This window comes from Mesocricetus auratus, unplaced genomic scaffold (genome assembly GCF_017639785.1).
Source record: "Mesocricetus auratus isolate SY011 unplaced genomic scaffold, BCM_Maur_2.0 contig_7922_pilon_obj, whole genome shotgun sequence".
Lineage (NCBI taxonomy): Eukaryota > Metazoa > Chordata > Mammalia > Rodentia > Cricetidae > Mesocricetus > Mesocricetus auratus.
This window is the reverse complement of record NW_024430865.1, coordinates 3,204-30,659: the sequence shown is the minus strand read 5'-3', so window position 1 is coordinate 30,659 and position 27,456 is coordinate 3,204. Positions and strand designations below refer to the sequence as shown.

Here is a 27,456-nt window from a genome sequence, read left to right as displayed (position 1 = left end):
ATTTAAAATTAAAATTAAAAAATTTGCACACCTTAAAAAAAAGAAACTGATCAGCTGTCTCTGCTGGTTTTGCCAGCCCATTCTTTGCCAATTTGCTCATCACTCCTCTCTCTCTGTCACTGGGTTCCTTGGGTTCAGTTCAGTGATTAGTTGTGTGTTTGCCTCTGCTTCCATCAGTCACAACCCCCAAATGTGAGTGTCAGTGAGAAGGCCTGGGCAACCTATGGGGCCTTGAGCTGTGGATCAGTGTCTATCCCTGGTATACAAACTGTCTTCATGTGCCTATAGCACAAAGAGAGATGCTCTCTCAGCCTGGACTCATAGGGCAGTGCCTTGACCCTACCAAGAGTAAAATGACAGACTCTAGATATCCCCTATGTGGAAGGATTTGGCAATAGGGTGGGAGGGAGGGGGGAAGGGAGCGGGAAGAGGGGAGGGAGAGGGAACTGGGATTGACATGTAAAACAAGCTATTTAAAATTAAAATAAAAAATGATAAAAAAAGAAACTGTGTAAGTTACAATAGTATCTAGAACAGATCTTAAAATACAATCAGTAAAGTACAATTTGTTAATGTTCTAGGTATTCAGTATGATGATCAAGCTACGTCTTACTAGAATGGCGTTATATTCACAGAGAAGACACAGCTCCAAGTCTGTCTGTGAGGGTGTGTGTACAGAGGATCAGTTAAAGACGAAAACTCATCCTGACTGAGGATGTCTACACTTTGCACATGAAGTCAGAATGAGCAGAAAGGGTGTGAATGAAGAAGCCAGGTTAGCACTCCTCCCCTTGTTCTCTGCTTTCTGACTGCACAGCCAATTGTACAGATACTTCAAGTCCCTGAACGTGTATTTCACATGTAATGGACTGCATCAGGTCAAACTGTGAGCTAAATCGATCTCCCCACTTTCTCAGGTGTTTGTGTCATTACAAGGAGAAAGAGAACTAATAAACTAATATGGGGTGAGCTGGGCGTTTTTTGGCATACGCCTTTAATCCTAGCACTCAGGAGGCACAGGCAGGCAGATCTCTGTGACTTCGAGGCAAGCCTGGTCCACAGAATGAGTTCCAGGACAGCTCCAAAACAATAAACAAAAACCCTGTCTCGGAAAACCAAAAATAAGAAAAAAGTATGAGATGAAGATTAGAGTTTGTTGTTGAGATTTACAAACCACCAAATTAAAGGAAAACAAGAGAACTTCAGGTTTTACATGAATTGTGTATACTTTGGGCAGCAGAGCTCCCTGGGTCTTCTGTGTAGGAAGAAGGCATCTGGAAAGAAACACCATCACTGCCTCCATGTATTGGTGTTCAGCAGCTGCCTGTTTAGTTGAGCTTAGTCAATTGATTAGCCACTTTTACTTCAAGGAAATTCTAGAAGATTTGCTTGGCTTCTTCTTCCATTATGAAAGATGAAATGTGCCCTAGTTTAGTGTTCAATGTCCCCCAAGAGGCTTACATGTTGAAGGCTTGATCCTGGATTAACGTGGAGGTCTGATGGAAGAAGCAAGGCCTAGAGATGGATAATAGGGTGGGTCCCTAGCTTCTCTTTATTCTTTTCTGATTCCTCACAAAAGTAAACAATTTGTTGGATCAGGCACTCTATTTAAAATATTCTTCTCATGGGTTGAAAATTTATAGGATCAATCACTGACAAGTTAGAAATTTGAAAAATGGGTGAAGATGAACAATTCATCTCCAGATAGAATAGTTTAATCTATTTTTGTTATAGAACGAGGAAGGTGCCGAACTCAGAAATGATTACTCTTACGTCTCTCCTACAGGGAAGAAATGGATAAGAGAACCTTCCTTACAAAACATCAGGGCAGAACATTGTACTGAACCAAAGCACAAAGTTATACATATCATTACCTGTTTTGAGATTTCTTTTTCTAATTCCAACATGCTGCGGTTAGGCAGACACAGAAGACTGGGTGCCATACACACAGATAAGTTATAAGATGTCATATAGTTAGTTGACGAATGTCTCTCAATGCTGTGTAAGACCTGGAATAGCTGTCTCAAGAGGACCACGTTTGGTGTTGGCAGTTGCTCTAAAAGACTGAACAGAAACAAATTCTTTTTAAATGGGAAATTTTACTAATGAAGTTCTAAATATGGACATGAGGAACAGAAAAAAATGTATAACATATATAGTTAGCTGAGGTTAAAATGAAACAGTAACATGTCCTAAATTATTGCTTAACATTACCAAGAGTTCTATATTTATATTTGAACAAAATTTATCCAAATATATTTTTTTGTTTTTTTGAGACAGGATTTCTCTGTGGCTTCGTAGACTGTACTGAAACTCGCTCTGTAGACCAGGCTGGTTTCAAACTCACAGAGATTGTCTGCCTCTGCCTCCTGAGTGCAGGGACTTAAGGGTGCACCACGACCGCCGTATTTTTAGGTAAAAAGCATTTCTGTGTGGAGTTTAGAACCCAAATCTTATCTGGTATCTGAGAGTTCATTCCAGGAGTTCATAGACACAGAAATGTTTCATAGAATTCAGTCCATATTTGGACATGGACCTGTCTGTTCAATAACCATTTAAGACTATTCAAATCATTCACTAATAGACTGGAAGACCAAGTATGTCCTGTGTGACAGTGAATTTCCTTTCACTGTATCATTTATTCAGGCTGTATATGTTGTATAATAATTGTACTAGGAGAAAATCAATATAATCGTAATAATAAGACATTCGTTTTGTTTTCTGAGACTGTCTCATAATGTAGCCCCAGCTACAGAATAACTCGTACTCTGGTTCACAACTCAGGATAAACTTCACATTCGTCTGTCTCATGCTTAGATTGCAGGGTTTGCTACTCTGAAGTGCTTAGACATTTGTTCTCCTTTAAAAAGTACACATTATGTGTGGACTAAATAAATCTCTGGTGCTGTGCATGATTTTAGTCATATTTATAAGAATACATTGTCTGCATTTTGTTCTTCCAATTCAAGAGTGCATCATTACCTCTGGATGGAAGATATTCTTTCCTTCTCATTGTCTAGATCAGTCACTGCCATCCATGTATCATAGAGGCTAGAAGAGAATACTCCTCCGGGGATGTTTCGAAGAAAATCCTTCCAAAGATGAAAAATACACATTATTTTTACAAAAGTTTGAGAGAATTGTCAACTGAAGAAGTCAGCTTAACCCCAGTCCATTCAAAGCTCCCCAGGCTGCACCCACACAGAACCTTTTCTGAGATCTACCTACTGGCACAGGCAAAAGAGGGGTTTGGATTCACTTTACTGAATGTAGAGACCTAAGAGTAGATTGTCATGGTGGTGGGGACGTAGATGAATCTCTTCCCAGATCAAATTTCCTCTAGGATGTTTGCAAAATCAGGTGCAAGTGAGACAGGCTGGTGCAATTGTGCAGCATGTATAAATCTTCAATAAATTAACATGTGCATTTTGTTTATCGCTTTTGAATTCAGCTTTTACTTCCTCGTCAGAAAAGTTCTAAGACAAGTGATCTAAATGCTGTCTTGAATTATAGGTGAGGACTAGACTGTCCTATGTTACCTGTGTTCTCCAGGAGTGACAGAAGTGCCATGATTCACTCCTTATTGTGTAAAGTTCAGTTCCTTAGGATTAAAGTAGCAGTTTGTTGGCAAAACACGAACAAGGTATTGTACAAAATATTTTCTAAAAAGGACAATCAATATTTACTCCAATCTCTGATTTGGACCACTAAATATCACTTTAAAGATATAAATATGCTCCCCTCTCGGATCCCCTGGCTTGGGGACGGCAGCAAGGTAGATGCCCTCTTCCCAGATAGACTATCTAACTACCAGCAACTGCAAACTGAACTGCTCCACTTCTGCCCAAACTCAGGGCAGAAGGCAGAGTTGAGCACCGGGTCCCCATCTTAGACCCGATTTCCTCCCAGTCGCCCTCACTCGGATCACCTGGCTTGGGGACTGCAGCTAGGTCGACTGCAGTAGAGCTGGTCCACTTCTGCCCACACTCAGGGCAGAGGACAGAGGATAGAGAGAAGAGGCAAGAGAATATTGGATTTGCTTACACCCTCTGAAAGGGAGCCCTGGTCGCCTGCACTCCAGATGAGGAAGAGACTCTTTCTACAAGCACTGGAAGAAGTGATGTGGAAGAGTCAATATAACAACACACTCAGCAACAGAAAAACAAATATGACACAACCAGAGTATAGAGATTCTACACCAGTAAGAACTGAACACCCCAATGCAGATGAAGCAGAAGGAAATGTCCTTAAAACACCTTCATGAAAATGATACAGGCCCTTAAAGAGGATGTGACAAAGTCCATTAAAGACGTGGCAGAAGAAACTAATCACAAAATGCAAGAAATTGGAGAAAAAACAAAAATCCAACAAATGCAAGAAACGGAACAAAACACGAAGCAAAAATTACAAGAAAAATCTCAAAGAGTGCAACGGTTGAAAGCTGATATGGAGACAATAACATAAAAGACAGTCTGAAGGAATGCTGAAAATAGAAAAACTGGGGAAATGGTCAGGTACTACAGATGCAAGCATAACCAACAGAATACAAGAGATGGAAGAGAGAATCTCAGGTGTTGAAGACACACTAGGAGAATAGATTCACCAATCAATGAAAATCTTAAGACCAACAAACCCCTAACACAAAATATCCAGCAAATATGCTACACCGTGAAAAGACCAAACCCAAGAATAAAGGTATAGAAGAAGGTGAAGAAACCCAACTCAAAGGGACAGAAAACATATTCAACAAAATCGTAGGAGGTAACTTTCCAAACCTAAAGAAACACATGCCAGTGAAGGTACAAGAAGCATACAGAACACCAAATAGAGTGGATCACAAAAAGTCCCCTTGCCACATAATAATCAAGACTCCAAGCATACAGAATAAAGAAAGAATACTTAGATCAATTAAGGAAATAGGCCAAATAACATATAAAGGCAATCCTATAAGTGTTACACCTGACTTCTCCATGGAAACTCTAAAAGCCAGAAAGTTCTGGATACATACTCTATCAACACTAAGAAACCACGGATGCCAGCCCAGACTACTATACTCAGCAAAGCTTTCAATCACTACGGAGGGTGAAAACAAGATATTCCATGACAAAACCAGACTTAAACAATACATATCCACTAACCCACCCTACAGAAAGTTCTTGAAGGAAAACTCCATTCCAAGGAAGTTAGCTACAACCAGAAAAACATAGAAAATAGATAATTCCACTTTACCAACACCCAAAAACAGAAAAGGGGTGGAAATACACATACAATTTCACCAACAACAACCATTCCAAAACAAATGAGAATGACTAATCAAAGGTCATTAATATCTCTCAATATTAATGGTCTTAACTGGTCAATAAAAAGGCACAGGCTGGCAGAATGGATTCAAAGACAGAACCCATCCTTCTGGTACATACAAGAAACACACATCAGCCTCAGACACAGACATTACCTCAGAATGAAGGGTTGGGAAAAGATTTTCCAATCAAATGGTCCCACGAAACAAACAGGGGTAGCAATATTAATATCTAACAAACTAGACTTTAAACTGAAATCAATAAAAAGAGATGAACAGGTCATTTCATATTCATCACGGGAAAAATCTACCAAGATGAAGTCTCAATTCTGAACAACTATTCCCCAAATCAAAGGCATCCACATTCGTAAAAGAAACATTACCTAAACTCAAACCACAAATAAAACCTCACACACTTAGAGTGGTGGTCTTCAACACCCCACTCTAACCACTAGACAGGAATACAAGACAAAAACTTAACAAAGAAACAAAGGAACTAATAGAAGTTATGACCCAATTGGGTTTGGCAGACAACTATAGAACATTCCATTCAAGCACAAAAGAATATACCTTCTTCTCGGCCCCACAGGGAAGCTTCTCAATAACTGACCACATCCTTGGCAACAGAGCAAAACTCAACAGGTACAAAAAAATTGGAATAACTGCATGTATCTTATCAGATCACCATGATTTAAGATAAGAGTTCAACAACATCACAGACTGCAGGCACCCTACAAACTCATGGAAATTGATAAATGAGCTATTGCACCACTTCTGGGTCAAAGAATACATAAAAAACAAATTAAAGGCTTCCTAGTATTCAATGAGAATAAACACACAACATATCCAAACTTATGGGATGGGACACTTTGAAAGCAGTGCTAAGAGGAAATTTCATAGCACTAGCTACCCGCATTAAGAAACTGGAGAATAGTTATATTATAGAATTAACAGCACACCTGAAAGCTCTAGAACACAAAGAAGCAAATTCATATAGGACGAGTAGATGCCAGGTAAAAATCAAATTGAGGGCTAAATCAATAAAGCAGAAACTAGGAAAACAAGACAAAGAATCAATGTAACAAAGAGTTGGACTTTGAGAAAAAAGCTATAAACAGCAAACCAACAGCCAACATCAAACTAAATGGACAGAAACTCAAGGCGATTCCACTAAAATCAGGAACAAGACAAGGCTGCCCCTCTCCCCATACCTCTTCAATATTGTACTCGAAGTTCTAGCTAGAGCAATAAGACAACAAAAGGAGATCAAGGGGATACGAATAGGAAAGGAAGAGGTGAAACTTTCACTATTTGCAGATGATAAGATAGTTTACATAAGTGACCCAAAAAACTCTACCAGAGTACCCTTACGGCTGATTGACACCTTCATCAAAGTGTTGGGATACAAGATCAACTCAAGAAAATAAGTAGCCCTACTATATACGGAAGATAAGAGAGCTAAGAAAGAAATCAGAGAAACATCACCCTTTACAATTGCGACACACAAGATAAAATACCTTGGGGTAATGCTAGCCAAACAAGTGAAAAACCTGTATTGCAAGAACTTTGAGTCTTCAACGAAAGAAATCATGAAGACACCAGAAAATGGAAAGATCTCCCAAATTCTTGGATAGGTAGGATCGATGTAGTACAAATGGCCATCCTGCCAAAGGAAATCTACAGACTCAATGCAATCCCCATCAAAATCCCAGCACAATTCTTCACAACCTTGAAAAAACAATTCTCAACTTTATATGGCAAAACAAAAGACCCAGGATAGCCAAAACAACCATGCTCAACAAAGAAGCATCTGGAGGCACCACCATTCCAGACTTCAAGCTCTATTATAGAGCTGCAGTCCTGAAAGCAATATAGTACTGGCACAAAAATAGACAGGCAGACCAATGGAATCAAACTGAACACTCTGAGATTAATTCACAAACCTATGAACCCCTGATTTTCGACAAAAAACTAAAATTATACAATGGAAAAAAGATAGCATCTTCAAAAAATGGTGCTGGCATAACTGGCTTTTGGCATGTAGAAGACAGCAGATAGATCCATGTCTATAACCATGCACAAAACTTAAGTCCAAATTGATCAAAGCCTCAACATAAGACCAGTCACACACAACTTGGTAGAAGTGAAAGTGTTAGGTACTCTTGAACGAACTGGTACAGGAGACCACTGCCTGACCATAACTCCTGTAGCCCAAACAATGAGATCAACAATTAATAAATGGGACCTCCTGAAACTAGGTAGCTTCTTTAAGGCAAAGGGCACAGTCAGCAAGACAAAAAGGCAACCCACAGATTGGGAGAAGATACTCACTAAGCCCACATCTGACAGAAGGCTGTTCTCCAAAATTTAAATGAATTCAAGAAGCTGTTCTCCAAAACACCAAAGGACCCAATTAAAAAGTGGGAGAATGAACTAAATAGAGAATTCTATTTGTAATAGCTAGATCCTGGAAGAAACCTAGATGCCCCTCACTGAAGAGGGAGAGAGAAAATGTGGTACGTTTACACAATGGAATAATACTCAGAAGTGTAAAAAAACAAACAAACAAAACAAGGGAATTTTGAAATTTGCAAGCAAATATACGCCACTAGAAGAAATCATCCTGAGTGAAGTATCCCAGTCACAAAAGAACAAATATGGTTTGCACTCACTCATATATGGATTTTAGACATGGATCAGGGGAGTGTCAGCCTACAATCCCAAGGCCAGTGAGTCAGGGAAACAGGGAGTTTCCCAAGAGATATGCATTATATCCCAGAGAAGTGGCAAGAGGCAAGATCTCCTGAGCAGATTGGAAACATGGGGGGAGAGGAGAGGGAACCAGAAAAATGAGAGGCGTATAAGAGAAGGGTAGAAGAAGACATGGGGGAGCAGGAAGGTTGAGTCAGGATAAGAATAGAGGAGACCAGGATGAGCCATACCATAATAGTAGGAGTCATTATAGCTTTGAGGAGAGAGCTGACACAAGTGAGATTTCAGATGTATACAAGAATAACACCAACTGGGAAAATATGTAATAGGGGAGATACGATATGAATAGCCCTACCTGATGATAAGGTTGATGACTACCTTATATGACATTCTAGAACCTTCATTCTGTGACTGATGGAAGCAGAGACAGATAGATACTCACAGCTAAACACTGAACTGACCCCCTGGATCCAAGTGACAGAGATGGAGGAGTGATGAGCAAAGGGGTCAAGACCGTGCTGGTGGAACCCACAAAGACAGCTGACTGGGCAAGGGAGAGCTCTTGAACCCCAGACTGATGCCTAAGAGTCCAACAGGGGACTGATCCAAACTCCATGAATGCAGAGTCAGTGAGGAGGCCTCAGAAATCTCTGGAGCCTTCTGTAGTAGATTAGTGTATACCATGGCATACAAATGAACTCTGGGAGCCCATTCCATGTAGATTGATGCTATCTCAGCCTGGAGACATGGGTCCTGCCCTGGATGAAATGATTATCTCTGGAAATTCCCCCAAGGAGGGCCTCAGCCTCCCTGGGGAATAATGTGGGGATTTGGCTGGGGGAGGATGGTGGGGTTGGGGTTGGTGGAGGAAGAAAGGGAGGACTTGGGACTGACATTTGAAGCATGCATGTTTCTATTTTAAAGAAAAATAATTTTAAAAAGATGTCAATATGCTGTCTACTTTAATGGCAACACGAAATATGTCAGTATGTAAAGGTGATGATGATTAAATCATAAATTAGCAAATCTACCTCCTAAAATCTGTGAAACTGAGGCAATTTTGGTACCATGCAGGTTTAAATCCAGAACTCAAGAAACAGAGGCAAGACAGCTCGACATAGATGCCAGCCTGAGTTTTCATCTTATCTCTTCAATGAAATGTTGATTTCCTATTGAGTTTTCAGATTCTTCCTGATAACCTGTTTATGCTGGTCCTTCTACATGTCACTGAAATGCTTATTATTGTCTATCTCCAGCAATGCCCTCGGATTAATTATCATGATTGTGTAACTTAGTAACTGCTCCGGCCATCAAACAGGTACGGCTGCCTCAGGTACTCATAACACGTGACTCAGCCCTCAGAGGGACCACCCTGCTAGCGTACATATTCCAGAAACAGACCTGTGGCTTATCTAGGGCATATGCTTAATAGAATGTGGAATGTGAAAGATAAGTTAGAAACTGTAGGTAGGTTACCAGAGGACACACGATGCCCTACCTATACCACTGACCTTCGCTCCGCCAGGTTCATCGCAGCTACAGCACATCACCCATTCCTTCCCCTCCTCCCTTCCATTATATAAATCCCTTTGGGATGAATAAGGTTGTCGCCTTGATCAGATTCTTGTCTTGGCATCTGTCCTTGTGTCCCCTGCCCCCCATCTTTTTCCTAGGTGTTCATCAGACCCACGTTGAGTGTCCTGCGGGTCAGGACAATTCATAATAGTGTGAGCTGAGGGTATGTCATGATAGAAGAAGTGAGAAAACGAACATAACAGAGTGCATTTCCTATTAATGTAATACAAAACCATTGTAGAAGATAGAGTTCTGCCATGGTTTTCTTTATTTGTGGTCCCAGTGGTTGGAGGCAGAGAACCCAGTAGCCATGGCGACAGCTGAGAGTTTGGAAACATCAGATATAATTTTTCATCATGTAAATTAACATAAATCATCTCAGAGCACAAATCCCTCTTGTATGGATTTTTGGGGCAATGACTGCAGAGTTCATTGCTGAGACAGGAATCAATTTACTCAAAAAATTGTACCAAGATAAACTCCAGTGTGCCACTGCTTGTAATGAACTCAGGGCATGTTAGGAGTGCTGCTGACTGAGTACTCATTAGTGAGTTGTGCAAACTCTAGCGCTGGCCATGCCGGTCGTCATTCTCAGGCACCTTCCCAAATACCTTTAAAACTGAAGACACGACAAGGATGGATTTCTCCCTCAGATCTACTTCTTCTCCCAAATCCAGCTTGTCCTTAATGTCTTGGCATTCTGCAATACTTCCTGATTTACTAAAAATGCCTTCAACAGCAGGTCCAGTTTCCTCCAGGAGAGACAGCATAGTCTGTGTGGGGAAAGATAAGAACCTGCCATTATAGATCCACAGTTGCAGGGCAGCAGCATGAGTCTTCATGGGTCCCAAGGCAATGGGTGTGTGGTGGTTTGAATGGGAATGGTCCCCATAGGCCCATATATTTGAATTTTTAGTCACCAGAGAGTATGCTATTTGAGACTATTAGGAGGTGTGGCTTGTTGGAAGAAGTGTGTCACTTGGGTTGGGATTGAGGTTTCAAAAGCTTCTGTCAGGCCCAGTCTCTTCCTGATTGAATCTAGTGATCCTACATGGGTTCCTCTCTCAGAACCACTCTAACATTTCATGCTGAGAAATGGGAACACGTTGGAAGCAGATTTTCATCTGCAGTGATGGATGGTCTCAAATAAATCTGTCTCTAGACCTGGACACTGTTTCTTGTACTTTGCTGTTCTTCCTATGAACGCCCTTCCCCTGGGTGTCATCCTATTTCCCTTTGGAGTCTTTTCTGATTATGACCCTATTCCTACTTTCATTATGTCCTGGGCTCTAAATATAACAAGGCTCAAACTGACATTTACAGTGCCCTTTTCTACTTGTATTTCTTTGAGTCAGCCTTTCATCTCCTTCTGCTGTCTTCATAGTTTCAACTATGCCATGAAGCCATGGGAATCACAATTTACCCAGTCTGTGATTTACCATGGAAGCTTGGGTACCATACACAATGATACTAGGGCTTTTGGTGATTGAGTTGGCATAGGCTGGATGGTGACATCATGGGTTACTTCCACGTCTTATGACTTAATTAAGGTTACTCTACTATCATTCATGAGTCTGATAATTATAGACTGGTTCCTATGCAGTGTAAACATCACTACGGTGACGGTGTTGGGCATTCTTTGTTTCTACTGACAATTTGGTTACTTTCTAGAGTAACATAGTTCAAAATTTGAAAGACGTAATTCTTCAGGTTAAGAGGATTAATACATAGCAAATGGTAAGGTTTTATATTTAAGCTCTTGGTATGCAAACCAAAATATGCCAGATATTTAGATTAGAAGAGTGGTCAGGCTACAACGAAATGATCATATGGTTATGTCTGATGACACTGTGGGTTTCAAGAAAGAAACTGATTATGAGGTGAGGATGCTTCAGAGCATCACATCTTAGGGGCTGATTAGACTCAGAGAGTCAGTGTGTACCTTGCTGGACAGGAGAAGGAACTAGAAGGCATTTTCCTGTTGTGATTTCCATGATTCATCAAAACAATCTCGGGATACTTTTCCTAAATTGTGATACTTGGAGGCTTCCCCATCTAACTGATGTTTGCCTATAATGTCCTCTTAGTGCTACTCTAAGGAGAATGCTCTCCCATTTGTAGACTTTCCTGCTCACACGGCCACAGAGAAAAAACACCATGCTCACCATAATTGAAGTCGGCAGATTGCCATCTTGACAAATAGCCCCTAGAGGGTTATTAAAGAGGCGACCAGGAGTTGAGGCTGGAACTCGGGAAAACGCACAGTCATGGCAGGTGGACGCTCCACGGCGAAATATCTGACTTAGGAGGGAGCTTCTCCTAACCGTTGTCTCTGCATCTGAGGAGAACGGAGATCATCATTTCAGAATTCTGACGGTCTCACAGCAGAGCACACTAAGGTGTATATAAATGGTCACATGTGCTAAGTAGGTAAACCTGTACAGACAGGTCATGTAGAAGACGCTGCAATCCCACAAATACTATCATTTAAATGTTCACATGGCCTTTGGGGAGGTTACTCCTTAAATGTACTCTGCTCACTGTACAAGGCACTGCATAGGAGGGTAGTGCATCTTGGCTCTACAATCTAACAGTAAATTGGGTACTCAAAACTGTAGATAAGTGTATTTTTTTGGAATTGATATAGAAGCTGGGAACTAAGTAAGGACTTTGGAAAGGCATTTCAAAACAGAGTATATTAAACATATGGGGCAAAGGGAGTAATGTAACACAAAGGTTAAATAGATTAAGTATGAGAAGGCAGAATAGGAGAGTTTATAAAAAGGATAATTAATCCTGAACATGTTTTGAAATTGTGATATGGAAATATACTGCTTTATATGCTTCCTAAAATATATACATTTACTTACTAAAATGTTTAAATTGAGTTATCTTATGTTTTGGTGATATTGTCCCCAGTAGACTCCATAAGCTAACAAATAAAACCTCCAATGCCAGAAATAGGATAATGCTTGGAAATCGTTGGACTGAGAGGATCTCACAGAACCCCAAACCATACAGACCACTGCCAGTGATCTGGCTTACTCTCCAGAATTTGGGTTAGACTCTATTGCTGGACTCACAGAAGCAGAGAATCATTTTGAAACTGATATAATGCTCTAACACAGCTCTACTGTGCTATGCACACTACGGGAAGAGTAAAGTAACAGAAATACCCAGTTGTGACCTTATGAACTACTATAACGCTGGCCTGGCAAGGTATAGTCAGTGGAGAAATAGGGTCACAGGTGACATGAGGCTTGCCAACCTCATTCTGAATGGGTTTGAGGTTCCAACAGGCAAGATAAACCCCATACTATAAACCTGTGTTGGTACATGGGTCAGGAGTTATACTGGAAATGCTAGTGCTTAACTGTGAATAGTATTAAAGTGACTGCTAATTGTGTGCCTTTATACTCATAGATCAGCCTATCACACAACACTGTCAGAAAAGTGTCTTTGCAGTTAATGGTGATTAACACAGATTTCCACAAATGGCCGATGTGCTGAGTATAAGAGTCTTTGGAAGAGGACTCTTGGTAGGAGAAACACAGGGAGTCACGATGTAGCCCACCAGAGATATAAACATCTGGAACTCTTCTCCGGTAAGAGAAATACTTAGATTAACAATTATGGGATAAATACTTAAGTCGGAGCTAGCCAGTAAGAAACTAGCAAGGCCAACAGCTTCATAATTTGAAAAAAAAAAGAGTCTCGGGATAGCATATCTCTTATTATGGTGCCTTTATCTGGGTGTTCTCTGGGACCACTGGGAAGAGAGAAGACAAATACAAACGTGTCTCTACCGGGCACCTCACATAGGTTTCAATAGGGCATATTGACCGTGCACAAGGCTGAGCTTCCATGTACAGTTTTATTGAGAAAAGTTGTCTAATCTATGCTGATATAGTATGTTTTGATGCTGCTGTCAGGGAAACAGCTGTTACTGAGTGTCTGCGTATCCTCTAACCCTGATTTTCATTGTCAGAGTGTAGATGAACTCTCACCTGTGTATTCACCATCATGAGGAGCAGCAGGTGGATGCGGTGGCTCTGCCTCACGACTGGGATGTGTCTTTTCACTAGCACAGGTTTTCTCATCTTCCTGGACAACATCCAACTCACGCAAATCGATGGAGTTATCCAAAACCTCCTCGCCTTTAATGGATATATCCAAAGTCTCCTCACTGTTAATGGAAGTATCCAAAGGCTCCTCTCCTTTAATGGAAGTATCCAAAGGCTCCTCACCGTTAATGGATATATCGAAAGTCTCCTCGCCATTAATGGATGTATCCAAAGGCTCCTCACCGTTAATGGATGTATCCACAGGCTCCTCACCGTTAATGGATATATCCAAACGCTCCTCGCCATTAATGGATATATCCAAACGCTCCTCGCCATTAATGGATGTATCGAAAGTCTCCTCACCGTTAATGGATGTATCGAAAGTCTCCTCACCGTTAATGGAAGTATCCAAAGGCTCCTCTCCATTAATAGATGTATCCAAAGGCTCCTCATGGTTAATGGATGTATCGAAAGTCTCCTCACCATTAATGGATATATCCAAATGCTCCTTGCCATTAATGGATGTATCCAAAGTCTCCTCACCATTAATGGATATATCCAAAGTCTCCTCGGGGTTAATGGAAATATCAAAAGTCTCCTCTCCGTTAATGGATGTATCCAAAGGCTCCTCACCATTAATGGATATATCCAAACGCTCCTCGCCATTAATGGATGTACTCACCGTTAATGGATGTATCGAAAGTCTCTCACCGTTAATGGAAGTATCCAAAGGCTCCTCTCCATTAATAGATGTATCCAAAGGCTCCTCATGGCAAATGGATGTATCGAAAGTCTCCTCACCATTAATGGATGTATCCAAAGGCTCCTCTCCATTAATGGATGTATCCAAAGGCTCCTCATGGTTAATGGATGTATCCAAAGGCTCCTCACCATTAATGGATATATCCAAATGCTCCTTGCCATTAATGGATGTATCCAAAGGCTCCTCACCATTAATGGATATATCCAAAGTCTCCTCGGGGTTAATGGAAATATCAAAAGTCTCCTCTCCGTTAATGGATGTATCCAAAGGCTCCTCACCGTTAATGGATATATCCAAACGCTCCTCGCCATTAATGGATGTATCGAAAGTCTCCTCACCATTAATGGATGTATCGAAAGTCTCCTCACCGTTAATGGATGTATCGAAAGTCTCCTCACCGTTAATGGAAGTATCCAAAGGCTCCTCTCCATTAATAGATGTATCCAAAGGCTCCTCATGGTTAATGGATTTATCGAAAGTCTCCTCACCATTAATGGATGTATCCAAAGGCTCCTCTCCATTAATGGATGTATCCAAAGACTCCTCACCATTAATGGATGTATCCAAAGGCTCCTCACCATTAATGGATATATCCAAACGCTCCTCGCCATTAATGGATATATCCAAAGTCTCCTCGGGGTTAATAGAAATATTGAAAGTCTCCTCTCCGTTAATGGATGTATCCAAAGGCTCCTCACCATTAATGGATATATCCAAACGCTCCTCGCCATTAATGGATGTATCCAAAGGCTCCTCACCATTAATGGATATATCCAAAGTCTCCTCGGGGTTAATGGAAATATCGAAAGTCTCCTCTCCGTTAATGGATGTATCCAAAGGCTCCTCACGGTTAATGGATGTATCGAAAGTCTCCTCGCCATTAATGGATGTATCCAAAGGCTCCTCACCATTAATGGATATATCCAAAGTCTCCTCGGGGTTAATGGAAATATCGAAAGTCTCCTCGCCGTTAATGGAAGTATGCAAAGGCTCCTTGCCGTTACTAGGCATCACTGAGCTTTCTCCTAAATGTATATTCGTGTTGTCTTCAAATATCTTTTCAAAGTTCTCAATAAAGTACTGTACAAGAGAAATCTGTTGACAACAAAGGACAAACATGGCAGCTGTCATCTGATATGGTTAGGAACCACATTTCACATAGAAGACTGAGGTAGGGAACTTTGAAATTCAAATTTCTAATCAAAATTGCTATAAAATATATGAGTTGTTTTCTTTTAAGAGTAAACTGTGTAAGTTACAATAGTATCTAGAACAGATCTTAAAATACAATCAATAAAGTGTAATTTGTTAGTGTTTCAGGTATTCAGTATGATGATCAAGCTTCGCTGTACTAGAATGGCATTATATTCACTGAGAAGACACAGCTCCGTGTCTGTCTCTGAAGGTGTGTACAGAGGATCAGTTAAAGACGAAGACTCATCCTGACAGAGGATGCACAACCTTTGCACATGAAGTCAGAATGAGCAGAAAGGGAGTGAATGAAGAAGCCAGGTTAGCACTCCTCCCCTTGTTCTCTGCTTCCTGACTGCACAGCCAATTGTACAGTACTTCAAGTCCCTGAACGTGTACTTCACATGTAATGGACTGTATCAGGTCAAGCTGTGAGCTAAATCCCCCACATTCTCGGGTGTTTTTGTCCTTACAAGGAGAAAGAGAACTAATAAACTAATATGGGGTGAGCTGGCCATTGGTAGCACACGCCTTTAATCCCAGAACTAGGGAGGCAGAGGCGGGCAGATCTCTGTGATTGCGAGGCCAGCCTGGTTCACACAACGAGTTCCAGGACAGACTCCAAAACAATAAAGAGAAACCCTGTCTCGAATAACGAAAAAAAAAAGAGTATGGGGTGAAGAATAGAGTTTTTGTTGAGATTTACAAACCACCAAATGAAAGGAAAACAAGTGAACTCAGGTTTTACATGAATTGTGTATACTTTGGGCACCAAAGCTCCCTGGGTCTTCTTGGTAGGAAGAAGGCATCTGCAAAGAAACACCATCACTGCCTCCATGCATTGGTGTTCAGCAGCTGAATGTTTAGTTGAGCTTAGTCAATTGATTAGCCACTTTTACTTCCAGGAAAATCTAGAAAATTTGCTTGGCTTCTTCTTCCATTATCAAAGATGAAACGTGCCCTAGTTTAGTGTTCAATGTCCCCCAAGAGGCTTACATGTTGAAGGCTTGATCCTGGATTAACGTGGAGGTCTGATGGAAGAAGCAAGGCCTAGAGATGGATAGTAAGATGGGTCCCTAGCCTCTCTTCATTCTTTTCTGATTCCTCACAAAAGTACACAATTTTTGGATCAGGCAAACTATTTAAAATATTCTTCTCATGGGATGAAAATGTATAGGATCAATTATGGACAAGTTAGAAATTTGAAAAATGGGTGAAGATGAACAATTCATCTCCAGATAGAATAGTTTCATCTATTTTTGTTATAGAACGAGGAAGATGCCTAACTCAGAAATGGTTACTCTTCTGTCTCTCTTAAAGGGAAGAAATGAATAAGAGAACCTTCCTTGCAAAACACTAGGGCAGAATATTGTACTGAACCAAAGCACAAAGTTATACATATCATTACCTGTTTTGAGATTCCTTTTTCTAATTCCAACATGCTACGGTTAGGCAGACACAGAAGACTGGGTGCCATACACACAGATAAGTTATAAGATGTCATATAGTTAGTTGATGAATGTCTCTCAATGCTGTGTAAGACCTGGAATAGCTGTCTCAAGAGGACCACGTTTGGTGTTGGCAGTTGCTCTAAAAGACTGAACAGAAACAAATTTTTTTAAATGGGAAATATTACTAATGAAGTTCTAAATATGGAAAAGAGGAACAGAAAAAATTTTGTATACCATATAAAGTTAATTGAGATTAAAAAGAAACAGTAACATGTCCTAAAATATTGCTTTGTTTTCATTTGAACAAAATTTATCCAAATATATTTTTTGTTTTTTTTGAGACAGGGTTTCTCTGTGGCTTCGGAGACTGTACTGAAACTTGCTCTGTAGACCAGGCTGGTTTCAAACTCACAGAGATTGCCTGCTCCTGCCTCCTGAGGGCTGGGACTAAAGGTGTGCACAACCACCGCCATATTTTTGGTAAAATGCATTTCTGTGTGGAGATTAGAACCCAAATCTTATCTGGTATCTGAGAGTTCATTCCAGGAGTTCATACACACAGAAATGTTTCATAGAATTCAGTCCATATTTGGACATGGACCTGTCTGTTCAATAATCATTTAAGACTATTTAAATCATTCACTAATAGACTGGAAGACCAAGTATGTCCTGTGGGACAGTGAATTTCTTTTTCACTGTGTCATTTATTCAGGCTGTATGTATTGGTTTATGTTCTATAATAATTGTACTAGGAGAAAATCAATATAATCATAATAGTAAGACATTGGTTTTGTTTTCTGAGACTGTCTCATAAAGTAGCCCCAGCTGTCCTAGAATCAGTGAATAACTCTGAGGATAATCTTCACAATCGTCTGTCTCATGCTTAGATTACAGGGTTTGCTACTCTGAAGTGCTTAGACATTAGTTCTCCTTTAAAAAGATGCACATTATGTGTGGACTAAATAAATCTTTGTTGCTGAGCATGACTTTAGTCATATTTATAAGAATACATTGTCTGCATTTTGTTCTTCCAACTCAAGAGTGCATCATTACCTCTGGATGGAAGATATTCTTTCCTTCTCATTGTCTAGATCAGTGACTGCCATCCATTTATCATAAAGGCTAGATGAGAATACTCCTCCGGGGATGTTTCGAAGAAAATCCTTACAAAGATGAAAAATACACATTTTACTTATGAAAGTTTACATTGGAAAATTCTGAGAGAATTGTCAATTGAAGAATTCAGTTTAACCCCAATCCTTTCAAAACTCCCCAGGTTCTCCCCACACAGAACCTTATCTGAGATCTACTGACTGGCACAGGCAGAAGAGGGGTTTGGATTCACTGTACTGAACATAGAGACCTAAGAGTACAGTGTGGTGGTGGTGGGGACATGGATGAATCTCTTCCCAGGTCAAATTTCCTCTAGGATGTTTGCAAACTCAGGTGCAAGTGACAAAGGCTGATGCAATTGTTCAGCATGCATACATCTTCAATAAATTAACATGTGCATTTTGTTTATCCCTTTTGAATGCAGCTTTTACTTCTTGTCTGAAAGTTTCTAAGGCAAGTGATCTAAATGCTGTCTTGAATTACATGTGAGGACTGGACTGTCCTATGCTACCTGTGTTTTCCAGGAGTGATAACAGTGCCATGATTCACTGCTCCTTGTGTAAAAGTTCAGTTCCTTAGGATTAAAGTAACAGTTTGTTGTCAAAACACCAACAAGACATTGTACAAAATAATTTCTAAAAAGGACAATCAAAATTTTGGCCAATCTCAGATTTGGACCACTAAATATCATATTAAAGATGTCAATATGCTCCCCTCTCAGATCCCCTGGCTTGGGGACTTCATCTAGGTCGACCCAACCCCGCCCATGGACTACCAAACTACCAAGAGCTGCAGAGAGAGCTAGTCTACATCCGCTCACATTCAGAGCAGAAGGCAGAGGTGAGCACCAGGTCCCCATCTTAGACCCGATTTCATCCCACTCGCCCTCTCTCGGATCGCCTGGCTTGGGGACTGCAGCCAAGTCAACTGCAGTCGAGCTGGTCCTCTTCTGCCCACACTCAGGGCAGAGGGCAGAGGACAGAGAACGGAGACAAGGGAATATTGGATTTGCTTACACCCACTGAAAGGAAACCCTGGTCACCTACACGCCACTTGAGGAAGGGACTCTTTCTAGACCCACTGGAAGAAGTGACGTGGAAGAGGCAATGTAACAACACACTCAGCAACAGAAAAACAAATATGACACAACCAGAGTCTAGAGGTTCTACACCAGTAAGACCTGAACACCCCAAAGAGGATGAAGCAGAAGGGAATGACCTGTAAAGCACCTTCATGAAAATGATACAGGCCCTTAAAGAGGATGGGACAAAATCCATTAAAGGGATGGAAGAAGAAACTAACCACAAAATGTAAGAAATAGAAGACAAAAAATAAAAAATCCAAAAAATTCAAGAAATGGAACAAAACACAAAGCAAATATTACAAGAAAAAGCTCAAAGAGTGCGAGGGTTGAAAGGTGATATGGAGACAATAACATAAAACACAGCCTGAAGGAATGCTCTAAATAGAAAACCTGGGGAAACGGTCAGGTACTACAGATGCAAGCTTAACCAACAGAATACAAGAGATGGAAGAGAGAATCTCAGGTGATGAAGACACACTAGGAGAAATAGATTCATCAATCAATGAAAATCTTAAGACCAACAAATCCCTAACACAAAATATCCAGGAAATGTGGGACACCGTGAAAAGACCAAACCTAAGAATAATAGGTATAAAAGAAGGTGAAGAAACCCAACTCAAAGGGACAGAAAACATATTCAACAAAAAATAGGAGAAAACTTTCCCAACCTAAAGAAAGAAATGCCAATGAAGATACAAGAAGCTTACAGAACACCAAATGGAGTGGATCACAAAGAAGTCCCCTTGCCACATAATAATCAACACCCCAGCATACAGAATAAAGAAAGAATACTTAGAGAAATTAAGGAAAAAGGCCAAATAACATATAAAGGCAAACCTACAAGTATTACACCTGACTTCTCCATGGAAACACTGAAAGCCAGAAGGTCCTGAATAGATACTCTATCAACACTAGGAGACCATGACTGCCAGCCCAGACTACTATACCCATCAAAGCTTACAATCACTACAGATGGAGAAAACAAGATATTCCATGACAAAACTAGATTTAAACAATACATATCCACTAACCCACCCTACAGAAAGTTCTTGAAGGAAAACTCCGGTCCAAGGAAGTTAACTACAACCAGAAAAATATAGGAAATAGATAATCCCACTTTACCAACACCCAAAAAGAGAAAAGGGGTGGAAATACACATACAATTTCACCAACAGCAACCATTCCAAAACAAATGAGAGTGACTAATCAAAGGTCATTAACATCTCTCAATATTAATGGTCTTAACTGGCCAATAAAAAGGCACAGGCTGACAGAATGGATTCAAAGACAGAACCCATCCTTCTGGTGCATACAAGAAACACACATCAGACTCAGAGACAGACATTATCTCAGAGTTAAGGGTTGGGAAAAGATTTTCCAATCTAATGGTCCCAAGAAACAAACAGGAGTAGCAATCTTAATATCTAACAAATTAGACTTTAAACTGAAATCAATAAAAAGAGATGAAGGAGGTCATTTCATATTCATCACAGGAAAAAATCCACCAAGATGAAGTCTCTATTCTGAACATCTATTCCCCAAACACAAAGGCATCCACATTCGTAAAAGAAACATTACCAAATCTCAAACCACATATAGAAGCTCACATATTTATAGTGGAGGATTTCAACACCCCCTCTCACCACCAGACAGGAATACAAGACAGAAAGTTAACAAAGAAACAATGGAACTAATAGAAGTTATGACCAAATTGGGTTTGACAGACATCTATAGAACATTCCATTCAAACACAAAAGAATATACCTTCTTCTCAGCGCCACATGGATGCTTCTGAATAACTGACCACATACTTGGCAACAGAGCAATCCTCAACAGTTACAAAAAATTGAAATAAATCCATGTATCTTATCAGACCACCATGGTTTAAAGTTAGAGTTCAACCACAACACAACCTGCAGGAACCCTACAAACTCATGGAAATTGAATAATGTGCTATTGCACCACTTCTGGGTCAAAGAATGAAGATAAAAGAAATTAAAGGCTTGCTAGAATTCAATGAGAATGAAGACACATCATATCCAAACTCATGGGACACTTTGAAAGCAGTGCTATGAGGAAAGTTTATAGCACTAGGCGCCCACATAAAGAAACTAGAGAACAGTTACACTAGAGAATTAACAGCACACCTGAAAGCTCTAGAGCACAAAGAAGCAAACTCTCCCAGGAGGAGTAGACACCAGGAAAAAGCCAAATTGAGGGATGAAATCAATAAAGCAGAAACTAGGAAAACAAGACAAAGAATCAATGTGACAAAGAGTTGGTCCTTTGAGAAAAAAGCTATAAACAGCAAACCAACAGCCAACATCAAACTAAATGGACAGAAACTCAAGGTGATTCCACCAAAATCAGGGACAAGCCAAGGCTGTCCCTGATCCCCACACCTCTTCAGTATTGTACTCGAAGTTCTAGCTAGAGCAATAAGACAACAAAAGGAGATCAAGGGGATACAAATAGGAAAGGAAGAGGTAAAACTTTCACTATTTGCAGATGATATGATAGTTTACATAAGTGACCCAAAAAAAACTCTACCAGGGAACACTTAAGGTAGATTAACACCTTCAGCAAAGTCGTGGGATACAAGATCAATTCAAGAAAATCAGTAGCTGTACTGTATACAGAGGGCTAAGAAAGAAATCAGAGAAACATCACCCTTTAATATTGCCACACAAAACATAAAATACCTTGGGGTAACGCTAGACCAACAAGTGAAATACCTGTATCACAAGAACTTTGAGTCTTTATAGAAAGAAATTAAAAAGACACCAGAAAATGGAAAGATCTCCCATGCTCTTGGATAGGTAGGATCAATGTATTACAAATGGCAATCCTGCCAAAGGAAATCTACAGACTCAATGCAATCCCCATGAAAATCCCAGCAAAACTCTTCACAGACCTTAAAAGAACAATTCTCAACTTTATATGGCAAAACATAAGGCCCAGGATATCCAAGACAACCCTGCTCAACAAAGGAGCATGTGGAGGCATCCCCATTCCAGACTTCAAGCTCTATTATAGAGCTGTAGTCCTGAAAACAGTTTGGTACTGGCACAAAAATAGACAGGCAGACCAATGGAATCAAATTGAACACTATGAGATCAATCCACAAACGTATGAACACCTGATTTTCGACAAAGAAACTAAAATTATACAATGGAAAAAAGATAGCATCTTCAACAAATGGTGCTGACATAACTGGTTATTGGCATGTAGAAGACAGCAGATAGATCCATGTCTATAACCATGCACAAAACTTAACTCTAAATGGATCAAAGGCCTCAACATAAGTCCAGCCAAACTGAACTTGTTAGAAGAGAATGTGGGAGGTACTCTTGAACGACTTGGTACAGGAGACCGCTTCCTGAACACAACACCAGTATCATAAACACTGTGATCAACAATTAATAATGAAACGTTCTGAAACTGAGTAGCTTCTGTAAGGCAAAGGGCACAGTCAGCAAGTCAAGAAGGCAACCCACGGATTGGGAAAAGATATTCACTAACCCCACATCTGACAGAAGGCTGGTCTCCAAAATTTACAAAAAACTCAAGAAGCTATTCTCCAAATCACTAAAAGGCCCAATTAAAAACTTGGAGACTGAACTAAACAGAGAATTCTCAATAGCGGTGTCTAAAATGACTGAGACACTTGAGAAAGTGCTCAACATCCTTAGCCATTAGGGAAATGCAAATCAAAACAACCCTGAGATATCATCTTACTCCTGTCAGGATGGGTTAAATAAAAAACACGAATGACAGTTTGTGCTGGAGAGGATGTGGAGAAAGTGGAACACTCCTCCACTGCTGGTGGGAGTGCAAACTCGTACAGCCACTTTGGAAATCATTATGAAGTGTTCTCCAGAAAATGGAAATCAGTATACCGCAAGACCCAGCAATTCCACTCTTAGGCATATACCCAAAAGATGCCCATTCATACAACAAGGATGTCTGTTCCACTATGTTCATAGCAGCATTATTTGTAATAGCTAGATCCTGGAAGCAACCTAGATGCCCCTCAACTGAAAAGTGGATAGAGAAAATATGGTACATTTACACAGAATTAAAAAAAAACAATGGAATCTTGAAATTTGAAGGGAAATGGATGGCACTAGAAGAAAGCATCCTGAGTGAGGTAACCCAGTGACGAAAAAACAAATATGTTTTGTACTCACTCATATATGGATTTTAGACATGGATCAGGGGAGTGTCAGCCTACAAACCTAAGGCCAGTGAGTCAGGGAAACAGGGAGGTTCCCAAGAGATATGCAATTATACCCCAGAGAAGTGGCAAGAGGCAAGATCTCCTGGGCAGATTGGTAACATGGGGGTAGAGGAGAGGGAACCAGGAAAATGAGAGTGGAATAAGAGAAGGGTAGAAGAAGACATGGGGGAGTAGGATGTTTGAGTCAGGGTAATAATAGAGGAGAGCAGGATGAGCGATACCATAATAGTAGGAGTCATTATAGCTTTGAGGAGAGAGCTGACACTAGTAAAATTTCCAGAGATATACAAGGATAATACCAACTGGAAAACTAAGTAATAGTGGAAAGACGATAATAATATGCCCTACCTGATGATAAGGTTGATGACTACCTTATATGATATTCTAGAACCTTCATCCTGTGACTGATGGAAGCAGAGACAGATAGATACTCACAGCTAAACACTGAACTGACCCCCTGCAACCCAGTGACAGAGATGGAGGAGTGATGAGCAAAGTGGTCAAGACCATGCTGGTGAAACCCACAAAGACAGCTGACTGGACAAGGGAGAGCTCTTGAATCCCAGACTGATGGCTAAGAGGCCAAAAGGGGACTGATCCAAACTCCATGAATTTAGTGTCAGTGAGGAGGCCTCTGAAATCTCTGGGGCTTTCGGTAGTAGATTAGTGTTCACCATGGCATACAAATGAACTCCTGGAGCCCATTCCATATAGATTGATGCTATCTCAGCCTGGACACATGGGCCCTGCCCTGGATGAAATAATAATCTCTGGAAATCCCCCCAAGGAGGGCCTGACCCTCCCTGGGGAATGATGTGGAGTTTTGGCTGGGGGTGGGCAGGTCGGGTTGGGACTGGTGGAGGGAGAATGGGAGGAGTTGGGATTGACATTTGAAGCATGCATGTTTCTAATTGAAAGAAAAAATTTTTAAAAAGGTGTCAATATGCTGACCACTTCAATGGCACACAGGAAATATGTCAGTATGTAAAGTTGATGATTAAATCATAAAGTAGCAAATCTAGCTCCTAAAATCTGTGAAACTGAGGCAAGTTTGGTACCATGCAGGTTTAAATCCAGAACTCAAGAAACAGAGGCAAGACAGCTTGACTTAGAAGCCAGCCTGAGTTTTCATCTTTTTTTTTTTTTCTAAATTATTTATTTTTTTTTCGTTAGTTTTTTTTTAATTTTAAATAGCTTGTTTTACATGTCAATCCCAGTTCCCTCTCCCTCCCCTCCTCCCGCACTCCCCTTCCACCCTCCCTCCCACCCTATTGCCACATACTTCCACATAGGGGATGTCTAGAGTCTATCATTTTACTCTTGGTAGGGTCAAGGCACTCCCCTAAGAGTCCAGGCTGAGAGAGCATCTCTCTTTGTGCTATAGGCACATGAAGACAGATTGTATACCAGGAATAGACACTGATCCACAGCTCAGAGCCCCATAGGTTGTCCAGGCCTTCTCACTGACACTCACATTTGGGGGGTCCAGATCAGTCCCATTCTGGCCTCCCCACTGTCGGTCTGGGGTCTATGAGCACTCCCCTGTTCAGATCAGCTGTCTCTGCTGGTTTTGCCAGCCCATTCTTTGCCAATTTGCTCATCATTCCTCTCTCTCTGTCACTGGGTTCCTTGGGTTCAGTTCAGTGCTTAGATGTGTGTTTGCCTCTGCTTCCATCAGTCCCAGGATGAAGGCTCCCGGATAGTTATAGACATCAAGTTCATTATCAGGAATGGGCATTCGAGGTGGTCCTTCCACTATTGCTTAGCTTGCCAATTGATGTTATACCTTTAGATCACTCGAGGTCACTCTGGTGCCTGATCTGTCTTCGATCCTATGATTCCCTCTTCCCCCTATTCTACCCCCACCCCCTCAACTTCCTGTTCCCCCATGACCAACTCCTTCCTCTTTACCCCCTCTATTCTTCCCAGGTCCCACTACCCCCCTCGCCCTGTTCCCCATCCATTCAGAGGATCTTGTCTCCATCCTCTTCTCTTGGGTACTATGTATATATGCATATCTTTTAGGTTCTTTCCTGTTTCCCAGACTCTCTATCTGTGGAAGTGCAGACTGGCACTATCCTGATCCATATCTAAAATCCATATATGAGTGAGTACATACCATGTTTGTCTTTTTGCGACTGGGTTACCTCACTCAGGATGGTTTCTTCCAGTGCTATCCATTTCCCTGCGAATTTCAAGATTCCATTGTTTTTTTCTGCTGAGTAATACTCCATTGTGTAAATGTACCACATTTTCTCTATCCACTCTTCAGTTGAGGGGCATCTAGGTTGCTTCCAGGTTCTGGCTATTACAAACAATGCTGCTATGAACATAGTGGAGCAGATGCCCTTGTTGTATGAACCTGCCTCATTTGGATAAATGCCTAAGAGTGGAATTGCTGGGTCTAGTGGTAGATTAATTCCCATTTTCCTGAGGAATCTCCATACTGATTTCCAAAGAGGCTGTATGAGTTGGCATTCCCACCAGCAGTGGAGGAGTGTTCCTCTCTCTCCACATCCCCTCCAGCATAAATTGTCTTCGGTGTTTTTGATTCTAGCCATTCTGACAGGAGTAAGATGGTATCTCAGAGTTGTTTTGATTTGCATTTCCCTGATGGCTAAGGATGTTGAGCACTTTCTTAAGTGTCTCTTGGCCATTTTAGCCTCCTCTACTGAGAATTCTCTATTTAGCTCTGTACCCCACCTTTCAAGTGGATCCTTTGGTGTTTTGGAGACTTGTTTCTTGAGTTCTTTGTAAATTTTGGAGATTAGCCCTCTGTCAGATGTAGGGTTAGTGAATATCTTTTCCCATTCTGTGGCCTGCCTTTTTGTCTTTTTGATTGTGTCCTTTGCCTTACAGAAGCTTTTTAGTTTCAGAAGGTCCCATTTGTTAATTGTTGATCTCAGTGCCTGTGCCACTGGTGTTATGTTTAGGAAGTGGTCTCCTGTACCAACTCGTTGAAGAGTATCTCCCACTTTCTCTTCTAAAAGTTTCAGTGTGGCTGGATGTATGTTGAGATCTTTGATCCATTTGGACTTAAGTTTTGTACAAGGCGATAAACATGGATCTATCTGCAGTCTTCTGCATACCACTACCCAGTTATGCCAGCACCATTTGTTGAAGATGCTTTCTTTTTCCACTGTACAGTTTTAGCTTCTTTGTCAAAAATCAGGTGTTCATAGGTGTGTGGGTTAAAATTAGGGCTTTCGATTCGGTTCCATTGGTCTACCTGCCTATTTTTGTGCCAATACCAAGCTGTTTTCAGGACTATAGCTCTATAATAGAGCTTGAAGTCAGGTATGGTGATGCCTCCTGAAGTTCCTTTATTGTATAGGGATGTTTTGGCTATCCTGGGCCTTTTGTTTTTCCATATAAAGTTGATTAATGTTCTTTCCAGGTCCTTGAAGAATTGTGATGGAATTTTGATAGGGATTGCATTGAATCTATAGACTGCTTTTGGCAAGATTGCCATTTTTATTATGTTGATCCTACCAATCCAAGAGCATGGGAGATCTTTCCATTTTCTGGTATCTTCTTTGATTTCTTTCTTCAAAGACACAAAGTTCTTGATATACAGGTCTTTCACTTCCTTGGTTAACATTATCCCCAGATATTTGATGCTGTTTTTGGCTATTGTAAAAGGTGATGTTTCTCTGATTTCTTTCTCAGTCACTTCATCATCTGTATATAATAGGGCCACTGATTTTTTTGAGTTTACCTTGTATCCTGCCACATTGCTGAAGGTGTTTATCAGCTCTAGGAGTGACCTTGCGGAGTTTTTTGGGTCACTTATGTAAACTATCATATCATCTGCAAATAATGAAAGTTTGACTTCTTCTTTTCCTATTTGTATCCCCTTTATCTCCTTTTGTTGTCTTATTGCTGTAGCTAGAACTTCAAGTACAATATTGAAGAGATATGGAGAGAGTGGACAGCCTTGTCTTGTTCCTGATTTTAGAGGAAT

The 27,456-nt window shown here is 40.7% G+C and overlaps 1 protein-coding gene across 1 annotated transcript; it reads right to left on the bottom strand.

Annotated features, from left to right (window-relative positions):
- Window positions 1-1,758: 1,758 nt before the first annotated feature.
- On the bottom strand, window positions 1,759-18,290 carry LOC121138118 (RE1-silencing transcription factor A-like). Its single transcript, XM_040740931.1, has 7 exons — window positions 18,109-18,290; window positions 17,013-17,202; window positions 13,594-15,508; window positions 11,752-11,924; window positions 10,198-10,359; window positions 2,983-3,092; window positions 1,759-2,064 (listed from the first exon to the last, which is right to left on the bottom strand). The coding sequence occupies exons 1-7, from the start codon at window positions 18,240-18,242 to the stop codon at window positions 1,770-1,772; spliced, it is 2,979 nt and encodes a 992-aa protein (XP_040596865.1). The 5' UTR covers window positions 18,243-18,290; the 3' UTR covers window positions 1,759-1,769.
- Window positions 18,291-27,456: the final 9,166 nt, after the last annotated feature.

Bases quoted from the DNA above. Each gene is read 5' to 3' on its own strand.
- LOC121138118 (XM_040740931.1), bottom strand. From the start codon at position 18,242: ATGTGTATTTTTCATCTTTGTAAGGATTTTCTTCGAAACATCCCCGGA. The intron at 15,509-17,012 runs GTAATGATATGT...TGTTGTCAACAG, and splicing joins AAAAAGGAATCTCAAAACAG to ATTTCTCTTGTACAGTACTT. The intron at 3,093-10,197 runs GTATTTGGGAAG...CATCTTTGGAAG, and splicing joins TCGTGTCTTCAGTTTTAAAG to GATTTTCTTCGAAACATCCC.